The sequence below is a fragment of the Odocoileus virginianus genome, chromosome X, assembly GCF_023699985.2.
Source record: "Odocoileus virginianus isolate 20LAN1187 ecotype Illinois chromosome X, Ovbor_1.2, whole genome shotgun sequence".
NCBI classification, from domain to species: Eukaryota; Metazoa; Chordata; class Mammalia; order Artiodactyla; family Cervidae; genus Odocoileus; species Odocoileus virginianus.
In genome coordinates this window covers 13,916,919-13,936,072 of record NC_069708.1, presented here as the reverse complement: position 1 = coordinate 13,936,072, position 19,154 = coordinate 13,916,919, and the positions used below count along the sequence as shown (strand labels likewise).

The 19,154-nt window shown below is 37.3% G+C and overlaps 1 protein-coding gene across 16 annotated transcripts in view; it reads left to right on the top strand.

Moving 5' to 3' along the window:
- CASK (calcium/calmodulin dependent serine protein kinase) overlaps positions 1–19,154 on the top strand; it is a 378,632-nt gene that overhangs the window by 332,117 nt on the left and 27,361 nt on the right. For 8 of the 16 annotated variants that reach the window (XM_070461875.1, XM_070461874.1, XM_070461873.1 and 5 more), the window contains 5 exons: positions 2,088–2,173; positions 3,223–3,291; positions 6,248–6,316; positions 7,726–7,761; positions 9,462–9,658. In XM_070461875.1, coding sequence (XP_070317976.1) covers positions 2,088–2,173; positions 3,223–3,291; positions 6,248–6,316; positions 7,726–7,761; positions 9,462–9,658 — 457 coding nt within the window. The remainder of the gene's footprint in view (positions 1–2,087; positions 2,174–3,222; positions 3,292–6,247; positions 6,317–7,725; positions 7,762–9,461; positions 9,659–19,154) is intronic. The other 8 variants (XM_070461880.1, XM_070461878.1, XM_070461870.1 and 5 more) reach the window with 3 other exon arrangements.

The window sequence follows — 19,154 nt, the reverse complement described above, 5'->3', positions numbered from 1 at the left end:
GTAGTGGTTGCTGAAGGCTGAGGTGGCTGTGGCAGTTTCTTAAAATAAGACAACAATGAAGTTTGCCTCATTGATCACTCTGCCTTTCACAAATGGTTTCTTTGTAGCATGCACTGCTGCTTGATAGCATTTTACCCATGGTAGAACCTCATTCAAAACAGGAGTAAATCCTCTCAAACCCTGCCACTGCTTTATTAACTTAAGTTTATGTAATATTCTAACTCCTTTGGTGCAATTTCGTTTGCCATCTTATGTAAGCGTGGTTCATAACACCCCCAAAACAGCAGAGATCACTCATCACAGATCACCATAACAAATATAATAATGATGAAAAAGTTTGAAATATTGTGAGAATTATCAAACTGTGATACAGAGACAGGAAGTGAGCAAACGCTGTTGGGAAAATGGCGCAGACAGACTTGCTCAACACAGGGTTGCCACAAACCTTCAATCTATGAAAAATGTGGTTATCTTTGAGGCACAGTAAAGCAAAGCACAAGAAAATGAGGTATTCCTGTAGTCTATATCTGACCATTCCAGCATCTATCCTCCTTGAGGATCTAAATCTATCTCTTCTCTTTCTGATGACTCACATAATAGTTTGCCTTATTGTATGTTTGGTGATCTTTGATTATAAGCTTATTGCTTGCTCAAATTAGTAGAAGTCCTGGGAGCCTAAACTGGGAATACTTTCCTCCAAAAATGGTCTGTTCTGTGTTTTACCAGCTGCCACAGAGTGCCACTGAACTGGGTCTTGGCTCCCTGCAGAATCCTGGGCTTAGCTTCTCTAACTCGCTATTGGCCCAAGACTCAGAAGGCAGCCAGCAGACAGTGCAGCAATGGCATCTACCCCTCCCACTGGTTTCATTCCATCTTGATTTTGCCACCACTCTGGATCCAGCTCACTGGGTTCTTATCTGTGGACGGGAGAGTGGAGATGGAAATGGGAAGTATTCTTGGGGATTCACATTTATTTTTTGAGACCAGTAACACTTTAAGGGGTGAGCCCTACACAGGATATAGTTGTAAGAGAGTCTCTGAGTGCCTAATCCACCATATTGTAGACAAAAGTCCCCAAATTTTTGTTTTATGTTTTATTATGTTAACTTTCAAACATGGTTAGAGAGAACAGTGCAGTGAGTTCAAGTAGAGAAAAGTGGAAAGAATAGTGCAATGATCACCTACGTACCCATAACCCAGGTAGAATTATTGTTGATTCATGACCATACTGATTTCACCTGTATTTGCCCTACTGCCCCTGGATTACTTTGAAGCAAATACAAGGCTCTTTATTTATCTGCATTTTAGTGTGTATGTCTTAAAGATACCATGAGCTTTTCATAATGAAGTCAGGTCAATAACTATAAACGTGTGAGCAATTCATAAATAAAGCAAAAATTTACATAACACTATTTAACCATTGTTTCTCACTTTTTCGAGTTGAAGTGTGACAGAACCCTGAAATGCCTGCCTACCAAATTTTTATTAAAAAGTTGCAGTATGTCTAATATAAATTTATTGATATATAGATATTATCACCACAATTCTTTGAAAAATCAACAACCTCTGTAACCATATTTGGTAGATAATAATGATGATAACAGCAAATACTTAAATGGCACTATGCACCAAGAACAGTTCTAAGTCCTCTGCATCTATTAAACTCATTTAATCCTTACAACAATCCTATGAGATAGATACTAGTTTCATCTCCATTTTATAAATATGAGTTTTCAGGGAAATTTTCAGTAAGTTACCCAAGATCTTGAAGCTAGTACATGATGAAGCAGAGATATGAACCCAGACAGGCCACATCTAGAAGTCATAGTTTTAAACAGCTATATACATAAGGACTCTCTCAGAAAAACAAGCAGGTTTTTACAGTCATCTTTCAAAACTGTCCTCCATTAGTTAGGTGTATCTGTTTTGGCGAGTTTACTGTATGAGCCTAACTCATACCTGGTTCTGGAATATTAGCCTTCAGTATTTAGCTTAATTTTTAAAAATTACTTACCTTGCTGACTTTGGATTTTATTATTATAAAAGTATATATCATTTCATGTTTATAATTTTGTGTAATTTCTTAGGTACACTTCATGTCGGAGATGAAATTCGAGAAATCAATGGCATCAGTGTAGCCAACCAAACAGTGGAACAGCTGCAAAAAATGCTTGTGAGTAAATGAAAGTCTCTTTTCCTGAAATCGACTTTCAGTTCATTAACTTGTTTATTAAATAAGGTTGGTTTTTTTTGTAATCTGGTACCATCATCTTTGTGGACTTGTGCAACATTCATAGAAACTGAGAACTAGAAAAATGTTTACATGCAGCAGAGCTTAGAAACACTTTGCCCATTTTCAGCAGTAGGGGCTTAAACATTCTCCTTTCAGTCCTTTGTCTCCTGGTTCTTAGTGAGAAGATGTTTAAAGAAAACCTTTGCAGTTGTGCATACTTGTGAATTAGTTTCTCACTGACCTCAACTCTGCTGACATCAGCAGTGTCAGAAGTCTCTTTCCTGTGTAGCTGAGTCATAGCCAGCTATATGGGATTTCTCTATAGAGCAGGGGAAAGGAAAGTCATGGTAGACCAGGCCATATTTTACCATATATATCCAAAATTGGTGTTCAAATTAGGCTTTAGATTGGGGCGGGCTAGGGGCTGCAGAATGACAGGTCCTGGCGAGCAGAGGGAGATGTTTAGACCTCTGGTCCTGCACCTTCTTCCCACCACAGTGTAGCAGCCTCCTGAGCTATTTATATCTACTGAAGGTACAGTAAACACCAGAGTCACTGACAGTCAAAACTAAGGCATAAATTATGAAATAAAAAGCAGATTTTATGGAGTACACCATCATCATGTAGCCTCCCAAATATAATTCTTACATAATTACGTGTTCTGTAGTCCATTTCAACTTGTATTCACTTTCGAAAGGCATGTCACTTAGAGTTGTCTCCGCATCTATGAAAAGATCACCATCAGAGGTCTGTTGCACCATTGCTGTGTGAACAGGGCAGTCAGCCTTGACTCTGCAGGGCTGTTCCCAGGAACAGCTTCCTTTGTTACTGTGAGCAGTTCCTGCTTTTGTAACTCGGTTTCATTTTTAGGCCCCTGCACTCTCCTCTGGCTTGCACTGAATACCCCCAAAATGTTTTCAGTGGTTTCTTACGTGGTGTTGTGTGCAGCATTTGTTTGTTCAAAGAGCTCTCCTTTCTGTTTCCTCTAGCGGGAAATGCGGGGGAGTATCACCTTCAAGATCGTGCCAAGTTACCGCACTCAGTCATCGTCCTGTGAGGTAATAGCTCTAACAAAACACCCCATCTCCTCTGGGTTCTTAACTAACTGTCTGCTGATGGCTGAATGTTTTGGCTTCTTCTGGGAAATTGTTTCTGCCTGTGCTGTTGATCACTGCACACCAATTTTACAACAAAGATAACGGAACAGAGTAGGTCCCACCCACCTACTCATCCCTCTTCCATGGGGTTCTCCTCAGCACCTGAACTTCCTGCAGGCTGGAAGCGAAGCAAAATACATAGAGAGAAGTGCCAAATAATGACAGAGGTTTAATAAAGAATGAGTCTCTGGGGGAAGATGAAAGATCATAATTGCAATAATTTTTCCAGGAAGTATATATTCACTTCCCTTGTTAAGAAATCACATTAGATAGTTCTTCTTTCCAAGAATCTGAAAAGTGGTCTATTTCTTGTTAAGATAGAGTTATTCAAATAATTCTGACAGGTCTCTAGATGGATTTTAAGCCTATGAGGAATTGATAACTGATGTTATTAGCAGAATAGAGGTTTTTGCAACGTTCTGTGAAATTGTTTAAATTGGAATGCTGACTTGGAAACAAGTAAGTGTTCTAAAGTAATACAAACCCCAAGTTCCTTTCTTACAGTGGGCTTATCCTTGAGAAACTGTAGCTTTCCCAACCTATATTATTCAGTTTGCTATTGGCTAGCAAGTGAGACTCAAAAATCATTCTTTTTATATTTGGAAATATGAACCAACCTAAGTGAGGGCATCCTTTGGTCATTGCACCTTCAGTTTGAATATTTTTTTCTGAAGCTCACACTTTCATGTGCACCTTCCAAGTATGTGTAACGTCAGTATGAAGTACACATTTCCTCCAGTGAATGTTTAAGACTGGCTGGCAACTCATTGGAACTCATCTAGAAAATTGAATTTGTACTTAGGAGAAGTTGAGGGAGAAATTATGTTTCTTCCTGTCTCTAGTAGTGATGTAAATTTCACAAGAAAAATCAGAGGCTTCCTGTTTTTCCTAAACCTATTGAAGATATGTATAAGAATTTGTAGTTTCGTCAAGTATATTTTTAGTGAGCCATGACAAGTGGGGTTTCTGTTATATCAAGTCTTGAGCTCCTCTTGGTGGCTTTTTATGGAACTTCAGTTATATTTCAAAACAAAAGACAGAACTGCTTCTGTTCCAGGATTCATAGTTTTGAAATTTGTTACCTAGTACACAAACCTTGCTGGAAAAGAAAAACTGTCACATGCATCTTTTATGTCAAGCATTCTGATATTCTAAAAATCATAAGTGGTCCTCATACCATTTCACATCTTGGAAGAAATTTAGTAAATGCGATTGGTTTTTGTCTTTTTGGCTCACTAGCCAGAAGATAGTGTTCATTATTAATATAAGTTTCTCTTGTGTTTTTGAGTGGTTGAACTGGTTTTGAGGTGGGACCAGTAGAACACATATAAATGCTATGCTCTTAAGTAAAAAGAGCCCCCTCTTACCTTCTCAACCTCTCTAGCCAGAAGATAGTGTTCGTTATTAATACAAGTTTCTCTTGTGTTTTCGAGTGGTTGAACTGGTTTTGAGGTGGGACCAGTAGAACACATATAAATGCTATGCTCTTAAGTAAAAAGAGCCCCCTCTTACCTTCTCAACCTCTGAATAGTAGGAATAAAGGTACCTCCCCCACCAGTCTCTTTGACTCTCCTGTCCTCTGGCAGAGTTCAAGCCTGTGGTTGAATTCTTCCCAGCTACAACAGTACTTCCTAAAGAAAGGCTCTCTGGCTACCTACCTCAGCATCACCCTGGCCATTGGTAAAAGTGGGGACCCCCACCCCACGCTCTGGCCCTGACATAAGTCTCTGGGGGTGGCACCTAGACATTCTGCTCACTAACATCTGAGAGTCCTCATCTAAGGGATCCCATTATTTAAAAGCCAACAGGTTCCAGAAGTTTTCTTTAAGTCTTCTAGAAAAAGCAAATGTCTTTTGAGCGGACCTGCACATTTCAAAGATTTCCAAGAACTCACCTAAAATTTTAAATACTTTCATCCTCTCCTTGTTTTAACATTGTAGTTGATTTGGACAACAAGGGAGTGGAGCCTGGAAAGGATTTTGAATGTCATATAGTATAGTTGGCTGTGACGGCTGGAATCTTTGCCAGAAGTGTAATATTTGTAGAGGCTCAAGATTATTGTTTTAATTAATCTGCTAAAATATTCTTAAAAAATAAAGGTTTCTTCTCTGGTCTATAACTATCTTTTACCCTTATTAGTAATATCTAGCCTAGAAAGATTCGAAGGTGATTGCAACATAAGAAGTCTTTTTTTGAGATTCACTTCACTTCCCTGATGGTTCAGACGGTAAAGCGTCTGTCTACAATGCAGGAGACCTGGGTTCGATCCCTGAGTTGGGAAGATTCCCTGGGGAAGGAAATGGCAACCCACTCCAGTACTCTTGCCTAGAAAATCCCATGGACGGAGGAGCTTGGTGCAGGCTACTGTCCATAGGGTTGCAAAGAGTCAGGCGTGACTGAGCGACTTCACTTCAAATTGTGTCATTCAGTAACTTTTGATATTGAGGTACCTAAAGATTATTAAATACTTTTAAAACCTAATTTTCAATTTAAAAAGATATGCAATTGGGATCTTGAGCACAATGTTATAGTAATCTTTGTCACTTTACAGTAGTTGATAGGATTTTAATATCAAGTCACCCTTCGGGTTCTCATTTTAAAAAAGCAAAGTTTATAGAATGTTAGAGACAGGAAAGAAATGACTAATGAATGACACGGTCATCACTTATGTGAATCTTCAGACTGCACAAACATTTTTTCATGCTTCTCTGAAATCATGCAAGTAAGTCAGTATGGCACCTTTACAGCTAAAACCTCAAAGGAAATGGTTGTCAGACTGTGGTTGTAACTGTTGATGTGAATATCTCTTGTTTCTGTGCTGGTGTTCTGTGTTAATGAACCTTGTGTCTTATTTCAGAGAGATTCCCCCTCCACTTCCAGACAGTCCCCAGCTAATGGTCATAGCAGCACTAACAATTCTGTTTCGGTAAGAACTCTAGCTCCACACAGCAAAGTGTGACAATTTTGTTGGTGCCACCTGCCATGAGTGTTCTAGTTACATGTGTTCAGTGGAAATATTGTCTTCTGCCGATATACAAGGCTACTACAGCTACAATGCAGTTTACTCCTGGAAAATCTTGTTCTTCTCATTGAAAATACCTTTCATTAGTTAAATTTGAAGAAATGTAGTTCAAGACTGCTTTGGTCATTCTCAAAATATTTCTGTGTCACCCAGCTACTGTCTATGACTTTGCTCAAACTTATGCAGAGGATGTAAATGGAAATTTGTTGAAATTTCTCAACTTTTTTTTTCACTTGAGAAAGATAAAGAAATGTAAGAATTTTGCAGAGTAGGAATTTGGGTATTCTCGGGCTTTGTAGTTGTCTATTCTGAGTGATATCAGCAACATGTTTAGTTTCCGCTATCTAAGTTTACGAATTGGTGTGCCCTCTGTTATTGTGGTACGTGCACATACTTCTGTGAATTATAAGCCTTGCCTGGATATGAAAAGCAAAAGGAACTGGCTTCAAACTGCACTTAAGCCACGCTATTATCACATCTTTAACACAAAGTACTTTATATTTTGACTTGAACTTGGAATTTTACTTTTTTTCAGAACTATACATTTTGGAAAGTAAAAAGAATTGTTTTTAATTTACATAAGCAAATGGGAGCACTTATAGGTGCAGATGTGTGAATTTTTGAAATAACAAAATCTCTTAAGTTGCTGATATTGCTGTTAAAAATGAGAGTTCTAATGATACAGCAGTATCACTCTTTTCCTATTAACTTGCCCTTTAAAAATATATCATTTTTATGAGGTAAATTTGTAAATAATTTGAGATAATTTATAAATAATATGAGATCACCTCAGATGGAATGATATAAGTAAGAGAAATGTTAGAAAATTTCCTGTGACTTATATTTGCAACTTCAAAATAGGCTACCAAAGGAATTCATTTATAATAGTTAATATTTAACAACTCTAAAATGGTGAAAAATCCATACAACCATTGAATTTTTCAAAATCTTAAATGGTTGCAGTGACTAAGTCGAAAAGGGCAACAGCTCTTTTGAGTTTTGGGGGGAGGGGTTTTAAATAGGCTGTTTCACTTGCAGTGGCTTTTGTGTTGAAGATGCTGAGTTGTTTCTTAAGAACACATTTCTCTCTGCTTAAATTTACCTGCTTTCTTCAGCTTGCTGCTAAATGGCCTGGGTTTGATTTTTTTTTTTTGATAACTCAACATTAATGAGAAATGGAATAATGTATATTATCTCTTTACAACTTAAATCTAGCTCATTTTTTAACCATAATGTAACAAAACACACAAATTACCTTGTACTCTTTGAAAAGTAAATGAAAATTTTTCTCCTGGGTTGGCTTTATTCTACAGGACTTGCCATCAACTACCCAACCAAAAGGACGACAGGTGAATAGATATCCTCTATAGAAACTTCTCTAAACTGAGCTGCTAATAGCCAATCCTTTATTAACCCTTTCCATCCCATAATGTCTGCATTTTGGACCATAACATTTGAGCATTGAGAGCTTGTACCATTTCATTTTAACACATTACACATGACTAATTCTCTATAAGGATTTTTTCCCTAACATCCTTGTAGCTGTGATGGTTATTGTAATTTCAACCTGATCATTTTGTGTTGATGGTTAAGAATTCAGCCTTTGGGGATCTTATGGGCCTGCCTTTGGGGATCTTATGGGCCTGCCTCTGGGGTGGAAATAAATTTTTAAAGGCTGCCAGGGGGACCGGGATGGGGAATACATAAAAAAATAAATAAATAAATAAAGGCTGCCAAATTCTTCAAATTCTAAGAATAACTAAAATGTACATGCCAATGAACATTTTTAAGCAATAATTATCTGAAGTTTGAAGGTTTTTTCTTAATTTGTATCTGCATGTGTATTTCTAAAAGCTGTATACAATGGGAAAAAAACAACAGAAAAATCCTGGCTTTATGTCCTAATCAAACATGAAAAGTTAAGTGCTGCCTGAGACAAGCAACTTTTATTTGCTGGCACTTCGAGTATAAATTTTAGGTGCAAATACAGAGACTTATAACTTTTATAGGCTGGATTTCTGAAAAGAAACAAACAGAATAATAACACAATAGTTCCAAACCCTTCAGGTTGGTTTTACAGTGACTTTAATATTAATATTCAAATGTAATTTCAAGATAGAAATTTTATGGAATTTTTCTTGAAATGTGCTGTTAAAAGTAATCAAATTGGGAGTTAAGATTTGCATAAACTAGCACCTGATAGAAATCACTCAAATGATGCAATACTAAATTTCTAGCACCTTGTTTTACATTGTTTAGAAATCCAGTAATTCATAACTGTGATAACCCCTTGTATGCTAATCTGTTTCCTTTTATATTTACTAGTTACATTTACATATAATAAAACTCAGAGCCTTGAACTATCCATCTCCTGAAGCTCTGTGCAGATTTTAAGTGTTACATTGGCAAACGTAGAATTTAAATTCATTTTTCTTCTCTAAGAAGAGTAAAATGCAAATATAAAGTAGAAATGCTATTTGAAAAATAAAACTACCTTTAAATGCTTTTTTAAAATGTTTAAATTACAGTTAAGTTTATCAGCAGTGTGTAGACACACTGCCAGTTGTCTTGGAGGCATTTTATAGCATGTTCCCAACACTGAGTTCTTGCTAGTTTCGTATCGTGCTGCTTTAGGGTTAAAACCTTCCCTGAATGCTTGTGGTTATGGCTTAAAGCCTGCCACGTGGTCATGACAACTTACCCATAATATCAGCTACATATATGCAGATTTTTCAAACGGTAAGCGTATTTCACTATAATTTTAAGCCTATTCTGTTATAGTAAAAGCAGAAGTTAAGTCTTTATTGAACAAGTATCTTAAGTGTTCTATCCAAATAAAAAGAGCAGAGATTTGTAACTGTACACATCAAAAATAGTACATTGTTCTAGTGGTAGCAGTTTTTTGTGTTGTATTTCCATGCATCATATTTGTGTTCACCATCTAGTGTCCTGTTCGTATTGTAGTGTTAGTCTGTGGTTATTCAGTTAGAGCTGACTGTTTTCTTTCGTATCACCATGGCATTTTTTCTTACAAACTCCTGTTTTATAGATCTATGTAAGAGCACAATTTGAATATGATCCAGCTAAGGATGACCTCATCCCCTGCAAAGAAGCTGGCATTCGATTCAGAGTTGGTGACATTATCCAGATTATTAGTAAGGACGATCACAATTGGTGGCAGGGTAAACTGGAAAACTCCAAAAATGGAACGGCAGGTCTCATTCCTTCTCCAGAACTTCAGGAATGGTATGTCTGTGTTGTGTTCTTTTGGTTTCTCATATAAACGAAGCCTGGCGAGCCATTTTTCACCTTTATATTTTGCTGTTTTATAGGGTAAAACCTGTTTAATATATTCTTTGCTCTATTAGCCAAACACAATTCAAATGAGTCTGCCGAGAATTCTGTTATCAGCCCCAAATGAGCTCCTATTTATAGAGTCAGGTCTTTGTTTCACACAGAAGGAGTAAGGTCTACAGAGAGGCCGAGTCGGGTCATAGTCACATCGTGATCTCTTAGCAGAGCCCTGGTCGCCTGTATGCTCTTTCCAGCCTTTTAGAATTGCATTTTTTTTAAATGTACCCTCTCTTTGCCCCTCCACATGCTCTCACCAACCCCATTCCACTCCACCACCAGTGAAAAACTCAGATGCCAGGATTCACTGTCACTCCAGGTATTTAAAGTGTTTCACTATTAGAAGGGAGACAGAAGCTTCGTTCTTTACCCTGCCAGGTCTTTAAAAATGTGTGTCTGTTAGAAAGTTTAAGCTTTGAAAGCAGGTTAAAATCAGGCAGTTTTCAGACATGTTTTTAACTGAGAGGAGTCAGGGATTACTGTATAGTTTGGTAAAATCTATTTCTGTTATTAATGTTATAATTTGCTGGTTTTTGAAAAATGCTGGTAGTTTTACCTTTGTCTGTACTTTGGCAATATATATCAGAAATCTAGTACCAAAGAGATATCTTCAAAAGAGAGACCTCTTCATGTCCAAAATACTTATTTGAACCTAACTAAAAGAGATTAAAGGCATCAAGGTCATAGACGCATAGTTTTTTCACCCAGTTTTTTACTAATTAAAGGGATTTTTCAGTTAATCTTTTTTTTAGTTAATCTCTTTTGCTTGATCACTTCTTTCAGCTATTCCAGGGTTCCCAAAAATACTTTTAAATTTAGCACATTGGAGCTAAGAACTTCAGATGCCATCATTTTATACTAGGAAACATAGGCCCACATAAAGGAAGTAGAAGCCTTCCCTCTGATGCCGTCTTTGGGTCCAATCTTCAAAAAACAGTTTAAGTATTAGTGAGGACAGTGATGTCTAAGTCCTTTTGCTAGTGATGTTATTATGTTAGCACTGATATTTACATTTTACAAAATGTGTTCTTGAATGTTGCCATATATGGATGTCTCTTGAAAATATTTATGTAGATTCTAGACCTCTTCTTCCTGGTCAGATCATTTGTATAAATTAGGTCTCACCAATACCTATAACTCTTAAGTCCTCTGGGGGAAGCCTGAGAAATGACAGTAGAAAAGCAGATTTGCTTCCTATTTCCTATAATGGTAGACTAGATTGTCTGGACCAATCCTCCTGGTAGAAAAAAATGAAAAGTGCTGCAGAAAATATGTTCTTGAAAATTACTTTAAATGCACTGAGTACCTGAAAAGGTATTGGGGAACTCTGACCAATTTTTATATGAAAGCCATTAATCAGAGCGGTAAAAATGAGAGTTCCAAAATGGTCCACTTTGCCATGAGGGCATTTCTATTACTAAGAACTTCTCTGCCAGAGGACCAAGGTTAAGACCCAGTAAGGCTTGTATAAGTAGGAGAATCAGTTAAGAGACCCATCCCACACTGTCAGGACTGCAAAAAGCTATACCCCTAGATTAAGAGCAAACTGATAAGCATTCCCTTACTTCCCTTCCACACCAGGGGACTGTAGAGGGTGCCTTGTCAGTGAGCAGAGCAAAAGGAAAACAAAGTTCCCCTGAAAACATTGTGGCCACTGGTCTACCCCAAATGAATTTGCACCCAGATACATATAGCCTGGGAAAGCCAGGGGAAGTCCAGCTATGCACTTGATGTGAGGTTTCTTATTTACTAATACTTCCATATATCTGTTATAGACAAATGAAAGTGTCTGAAGGAGAGCACTTTTATCCTAGGGCTCCTCCTAACCACCCACAGCATGGACTTTATCCAGGGCAGTGACCAGCAAGTCAAAATACACAGGTGCACACAGAAACCAGTGAGCAATAACAGATGCCAGGAACAGACTCAAACCTGCATCATAAATTGGAATTAGGACACCAAGGTTTTTCAGTAATATGCTTCTATGAAGACCTACAAGACCTTCTGGAACTCACACCAAAAAAAAAAAAGATGTCCTTTTCATCATAGGGGGATGGAATACAAAAGTAGGAAGTCAAGAGATACCTGGAGTAACAGGCAAGTTTGGCCATGGAGTGCAAAATGAAGCAGGGCAAAGGCTAACAGAGTTTTGCCAAAAGAATGCACTGGTCATAGCAAACATCCTCTTCCTACGACACAAGAGATGACTCTACACATGGACATCACTAGATGGTCAATACAGAAATCAGATTGATTGATTATATTCTTTGCAGCCAAAGATGGAGAAGCTCTGTACAGTCGGCAAAAACAAGACCGGGAGCTGACTGTGGCTTAGATCATGAATTCCTTACTGCAAAATTCAGACTTAAATGGAAGAACATAGGGAAAACCACTAGGCTATTCAGGTACGACCTAAATCAAATCCCTTACAATTATACAGTGTAAGTGACAAATAGATTCAAGGGATTAGATCTAACAGACAGAGTGCCTGAAGAACTATGGACAGAGGTTCGTAACATTGTATAGCAGGCTGTGATCAAAACCATCCCCAAGAAAAAGAAATGCAAAAAGGTTGTCTGAGGAGGCCTTACAAATAGTTGAGACAAGAAGAGAAGCAAAAGGCTAGGAGAAAAGGAAAGATATACCCATTTGAATGCAGCGTTCCAAAGAATAGCATGGAGAGATAAGAAAGCCTTCCTCAGTGATCAATGCAAAGAAATAGAGGAAAACAATAGAACAGGAAAGACTAGAGATCTCCTCAAGAAAATTAGAGATACCAAGGGAACATTTCATGCAAAGATGGGCTCAATAAGGACAGAAATGGCAAGGACCTAACAGAAGCAGAAGATATTAAGAAGAGGTGGCAAGAATACACAGAAGAACTATAGATCTTCATGACCCAGAAAACCACGATGGTGTGATCACTCACCTAAAGCCAGACATCCTGCAATGTGAAGTCAAGTGGGCCTTAGGAAGCATCACTACAAAGCTAGTGGAGGTGATGGAATTCCAGCTGAGTTATTTCAAATCCTAAAAGATGATGCTTTTAAAGTGTTACACTCAATATGCCAGCAAATTTGGAAAATTCAGCAGTGGCCACAGGACTGGAAAAGGTCCATTTTCATTCCAGTCCCAAAGAATGCTCAAACTACCACACAATTGGACTCATTTCACATGCTAGCAAGGTAATGCTCAAAATCCTTCAAGCTATGCTTCAACAGTATGTGAACCGAAAACTTCCAGATGTTCAAGCTGGATTTAGAAAAGGCAGAGGAACCAGAGATCAAATTGCCAACAACATCCATTGGATCATAGAAAAAGCAAGAGAATTCCAGAAAAACACTGACTTCTGCTTTACTGACTATGCTAAAGCCTTTGACTGTGTAGATCACAACAAGCTGGAAAATGGGAATACCAGACCACCTTACCTACCTCCTAAGAGACCTGTATGTAGGTCAAGAAGCAACAGTTAGAACTGGACATGGAAAAAAAAGAAAAAGAAAAAAAAAAAAAAAAAAGAACTGGACATAGAACAACAGACTGGTTCCAAATGAGGAAAGGAGTACGTCAAGGTGGTATATTGTCACCCTGGCTATTTAACTTATATGCAGAGTACATCATGTGAAATGCCGTGCTGGATGAAACACAAGCTGGAATCAAGATTGCCAGGAGAAATATCAATAACTTCAGATATGCAGATGACACCACCCTTATGACAGAAAGCAGAGAGGAACTAAAGAGCCTCTTGATGAAGGTGAAAGAGGAAAGTGAAAAAGCTAGCTTAAAACTCAGCATCAAAAAATGAAGATCATGGCATCCAATCCCATCACTTCATAGCAAATAGATGGGGAAACAATAGAAACAGTGAGTTTATTTTCTTGGGGTCCAAAATCACTGTGGATGGTGACTACAGCCTTGAAAATTAAGATGCTTGCTCGTTGGAAGAAAAGCAATGACAAACCTAGACAGCGTATTAAAAAGCAGAGACATTACTTTGCCTACAAAGGTCCATATAGACAAAGCTGTGGTTTTTTCAGTAGTCATGCATGGATGTCAGAGCTGGACAATAAAAAAGGCTGAGCACAGAAGAATTGATGCCTTCGAACTGTGGTGCTGGAGAATACTGAGAGTCCCTTGGGCAGCAAGGAGATCAAACCAGTCAATCCTAAAGGAAATCAACCCTGAATATTCATTGGAAGGACTGATGCTAAAGCTCCGATGCTTCCGCCATCTGATGTAAAGAGCCAACTCATTGGAAAAGACCCTGATGCTGGGAAGGATTGAAGGCAGGAGGAGAAGGGGACGACAGAGGATGAGATGGTTGGATGGCATCACTGACTCAATGGACATGAGTTTGAGCCAACTCCAGGAGATAGTGAAGGACAGGGAAGCCTGGCATGCTACAGTCCATGGGGTCGCAAAGAGTCAGACATAAATGAGTGACTGAACAACAACAATGCTTAAAAAATATCTTCAGAGTATGGGGGGAGGGATGAATGGCGTAACAGATTCGAAATAGAACCTAAAGGAATTTCCAAGGACAAAAGAAATGCACTAACAAAAACTCAGTGGCCACACACCTATTGCAATTTTTTTTAGTTTCTAAAATTTTTTCATGAAAAAAATTTTTTTTAATTTAAATTTGTAAACATTTTTTAATGTTTTCATCAACAGGTCAATGGATAAACAAATTATGGCATATCCATACAATAGGATGCAGTTAAAAGAAAGGAACTATTGGTAACACACAACAATATGAGTGAAACTCAAAAGCACTAGGCAAAACAGAGAACACACTATAATTCCCTTATATAAAACTCTAGAAAATCAAAACTAACCTTTAGTTCCTGGGGATCTGTAGGAGGGAAGGAGGGATTACAGAAGGGCATAAGAGAAGTTCTGGGATGATGAAAATATTTGTTGTTTAGATTATGATGATGGTTTCATGGGATGTATAATATTTCAAAACTGAAATTTTATACTTTATATATTATGTTCAGTTTACTGCAGAAAAACTGAACTCAGTAAAGTTGCAAAGACTATAGAGGGAGAAAGGATAATGAAGAAGAGGCCCACTGGACTGTATGTTCCTTGAGATGTTGAGTAGGACTTTGGCGGTACAAGAAGATATTCCCAGCTGAGGGGAAAAAGAATTCCTTGTTGGAAAAGTGAATTGGTGTCTAGAATGTCATATGGTAGACATGTAATGCTAATGAGAAAGATTTGAAACAATACTATCAGCCAAACCTGGAAGCTTTGTTTAGATGTGTTGCTACCAAATTAAATTTCTCACATTCTCCAGATGAGAAATCAATTTTTTTTAACCCAAATACCTTACCTTCTTTATCCTTGGTAAATTTCATCTTGCTTGACAAGGCCCATCAGTCTAATCCTTGGATATGATTTGAGTCCCTGAATCTGTCATCCCTTCCCTTGCCTACTAGAGCCTCATCCAAGTCAGCAATAAATGTTAAACATGTGTTTGAAATTTCCTCCATGTTGACCTAAATTCTAACCGTTTCCTTGCACTTAGAGCTAAAAGAAATAACATTCATTTCCTGAGTGCCTGGTAAAAATCAGTTTCATTCCTCTCTCGTTACACCACATATGACCACACCACAAATTTTTACTGGGAACTTTTTTTAAGCTTAAAATCATTTCTTGTAAGATACTCTGTACACTATAACATAAGCTTCACAAGGTCAGGATTTTTTTTATTTTGGTCTCTTAACCTGTCAAAAATGCCTCAGTTCTATTTAGGTTTCCAAAGAGCTTATGCCTCACAGAAGCTGTAGTTATGACTAACAACACATATTGGCTTGTACTGGAAGAATTCCCAAAGGTTTCATCAGCCTCCTCTGTATGCCACTTAGGTAATATATGGAGATTGACGTTGGTACTGTTGCTGAGAGACAGTTCACAGTATTTCCCAATAAATGTCTTTCTCCTAACCAAAAATAAATATAAATTTTTAAAGCCCTCAATGAACAAGAGAAAGAAAGAGACATGGAGGAAAGACTCTTCAAGAAAGTAGAAGAGAATGCTTCCTGACTCATTTCATGACCCAGCGTTACCCTGATACAAAAATTCAATAAATTTTGAATATGGGTATTTATTATCCCTTATGAACACAGATGTAAAAACCCTCAGCAAAATATTAACAAACTGAATCTAGCAAAAGAATCTGAAATTCAGCAAACTGAATCTACAAAAAGAATAATACATCTTGACCCAGTAGAGTTTGTGCTGGGAATGCACAGCTGGTTCAACATTTAAAAACCAATCCACCATATTAACAGACTAAAGAAAAATCCACAAAGTCATTATCATTAGATGCAGGAAAAGCGTTTGTTAAAATCCAAAATCCATTCATAATTAAAACTCTCACAGACTGTGAAGTTGAAGGGAACTTCCTTAACCTGATTAAGAGCATCTACAATAAACCTATAGCAAACATAATTGGAAAGGAAAAAAAATTACAGGTGATAGGATTCTGAGTAGAAATTCAAAGGAGTCTATTAATATATATATAAACAATTACAATTAATATGAGTTTAGCAAGATGGCTGATATAAAAATAAGTATACAAAATGAATTCTATTTCTATTTACCAGTAAAAAAAATAGAAAGTAATTTTTTAAAATACCCTGTATAACACCCTAATACTATAAAGTACTCTTGCAAAAAAGAAAAATAAAGCTCAAGTTTGATTAGACCTCTAGATCTAATTAGTTGTTTGCAAGAAATACAAAAGACTTATTAAAGACACCACAGGGGTGAAATCAGAAACTGTAGCACAGACAACCAGTTTCTGCAACAAATAAATTGCAAGAAGAAAAGGGGGAGGGGGAAGAAGGGGAAACCTATAGGTTTAAAGGGAATTTAAGAATATTTAAGGAGGAAATAATACAAAGTTGGATTTTTTTTTTTTTTTTCAAAATAATCTTAGGGTGCATTCTCAATCGCTGAGTCCAGCTCTTTGTGACCCCATGGACTGTAGCCTGCCAAGCTCCTCTGTCCATGAGATTTTCCAGGCAAGAATCCTGGAGTGGGTTGTCATTTCCTTCTCCAGGGGATCTTCCCAAGCCAAGGATCAAACCCGTGTCTCCTGTGTTAGCAGGCGGATTATTTATCACTGCACCACCTGGGAAGCCTAATCTTAGGGTGGGTAGGTTGTAAATAACACAAAATAACCCATGAGTTAATAAATGTTGAAGCTGAGTTGTAGGTATTTGGTGTTTGTTACATGGTATTATTGTATATGTTTGAATTTTTCAATATTACAAATTTTTGAAAACCATTTATAAAATCTTTTTAAATCAACAACCTAGGAACAAATCTAATAAAGTTGTTCAAGACATTTAGAGGATAAATTATAAAACTTATTGAGACATTAAAGAAGACCTAAATAAATGTATAGACATACTGTATTTAGGGACTAGAAGACTTAATAATGCAAAGATATCTATTCCTCCCAAATTAATTAATAGATTTAATTCATTCCCAACCATTTTGAAATTGACAAGCTAAAGTTTTCATGGAATTGCACAGAATTGGGAATAGTCAAGATGCTCTTCCAGAAGAATAGAGAGGACTTGCCTCAATGATACCAAGACTTACTATAAAGCTTTGGTAGTTAAGATAATAAGGTATGGGCTTAGAAATGCTCAAATAGGCCAACTAAAGAGACCCCCCTAAACACTCTCATATCTAGTCACTAGTGAGGAATGAATAAACTTTTCCATAAGTTATGCTGGGATGATTGGTATCCATTGGAGTGGGGGGTGGGGGGTGGGAAATGAGAGAAATTGACCCCTAACTTCATACCATATACAAAAAACAGTTCTGGTGTATTAAAAACCAAAACATGAAAGACAGAACTATAAACTCTTGAGAAGGTAATACTGGAGAATATCTTTAGGGACAAGGAAGGATTTCCTTAAAAAGATATCAAAAATATTTCCCATAAATGAAAATATTGCTAGATTTGACTAAAAACTAATGTTATCTTTATCAAATACTATAAAAAGGTTAGAAAGGCAAGCCACAGAGTGGAAGAAGATACCTGCAACATATATAACTAACAAAAGTGTAATATTCAGGCCATATAAAGACTTCCTACAAATCAATGAGGAAAAGACAACTGGATAAGAAAGTAGTCTTTGAATAGGCACTTTACAAAAGAAGAACTCCAATAGCCAATAAGCATATGAAAAGGTGCTTGATCTCATTAATGATCAGTGAAATACAAACTTAAAACAGTGTTATTTCACTGCTTATCCACCATGACGGCTAAAATTACAGACTGATAATACCACGTATTGACTTGGAAGTGGAACAAAGGAACTCTGCATTGCTAGTGGGAGAATAATAAGTCAGTACAACTTCATTAGAAAACAATTCATCATTTCAATAGCATTGTATGGCATTCTGAGAGTGATTTTGAATTCTCCTTATATGTGGTTCACTCAGGGACCCCCACGTTGGCCCACAAGCAAAGTCATTAAATAAGGAAAACCTTGTGTGGCAGTATCCTGAAAGGCAAGTACTTGCTTAGACTGAACCTAAGAGAGCAACTTATTAACATTTATGCATATGTTACCAATGTTGAACACTGTAATCATGTATAACAAAATTATGATTTTTCTGAATGTAATCCTAACCGAATTCAGTCATAGTTTTTTTCCCCTCCCTAGAATCTCCATGTTGTAATAGTAGTACCATTTATTAGGCAACTACTGTGCCTGCTGTGATAGATATTATTTACATTTTTTGTTGAAATTGTTTGCAACAGTCATCCAAGAGATAGAAAGATTAGCCGACTTAATATATGTAAATTTCCTAGAAAAACACCTAACACTAAATTGATAAAAGCTAACAATTGAGAGCAAGGATTCAAATCAGACTTGTCTCAACTCAAAATCTCACACTCATTGCACTGTATTTCATGACTATATGTTTACTCCTCTTCTGTGTCATCAGTTATATGTATATGTCCAAGTGATACAATGTTATTTTGTTAGAAACCTGCGTTTTTTCAACATTTCTAGGATTCTAGATTAAGGAACTTGCCAAAACAATATACCACCTAAGAGCATGGGCTCTGATGCCAAACTGTCCTCATTCTCCCACTTATTAGCTGTTTGACTGGGACAAATTAGGGGCTTCCCAGGTGGTGCAGTGGTAAAGAATCTGCCTGACAATGCAGGAGACACAAGAGATGCAGATTCAGTCCCTCGGGTCAGGAAGATCCCCTAGAGTAGGAAAATGGCAACCCAGTCCAGTATTCTTGCCTGGAGAATCCCATGGACAGAGGAGCCTGGTAGGCTACAGCCCATGGGGTTGCAAAGAGCTGGACACAGCTGAGCGACAGAGCACATGCGCACACACA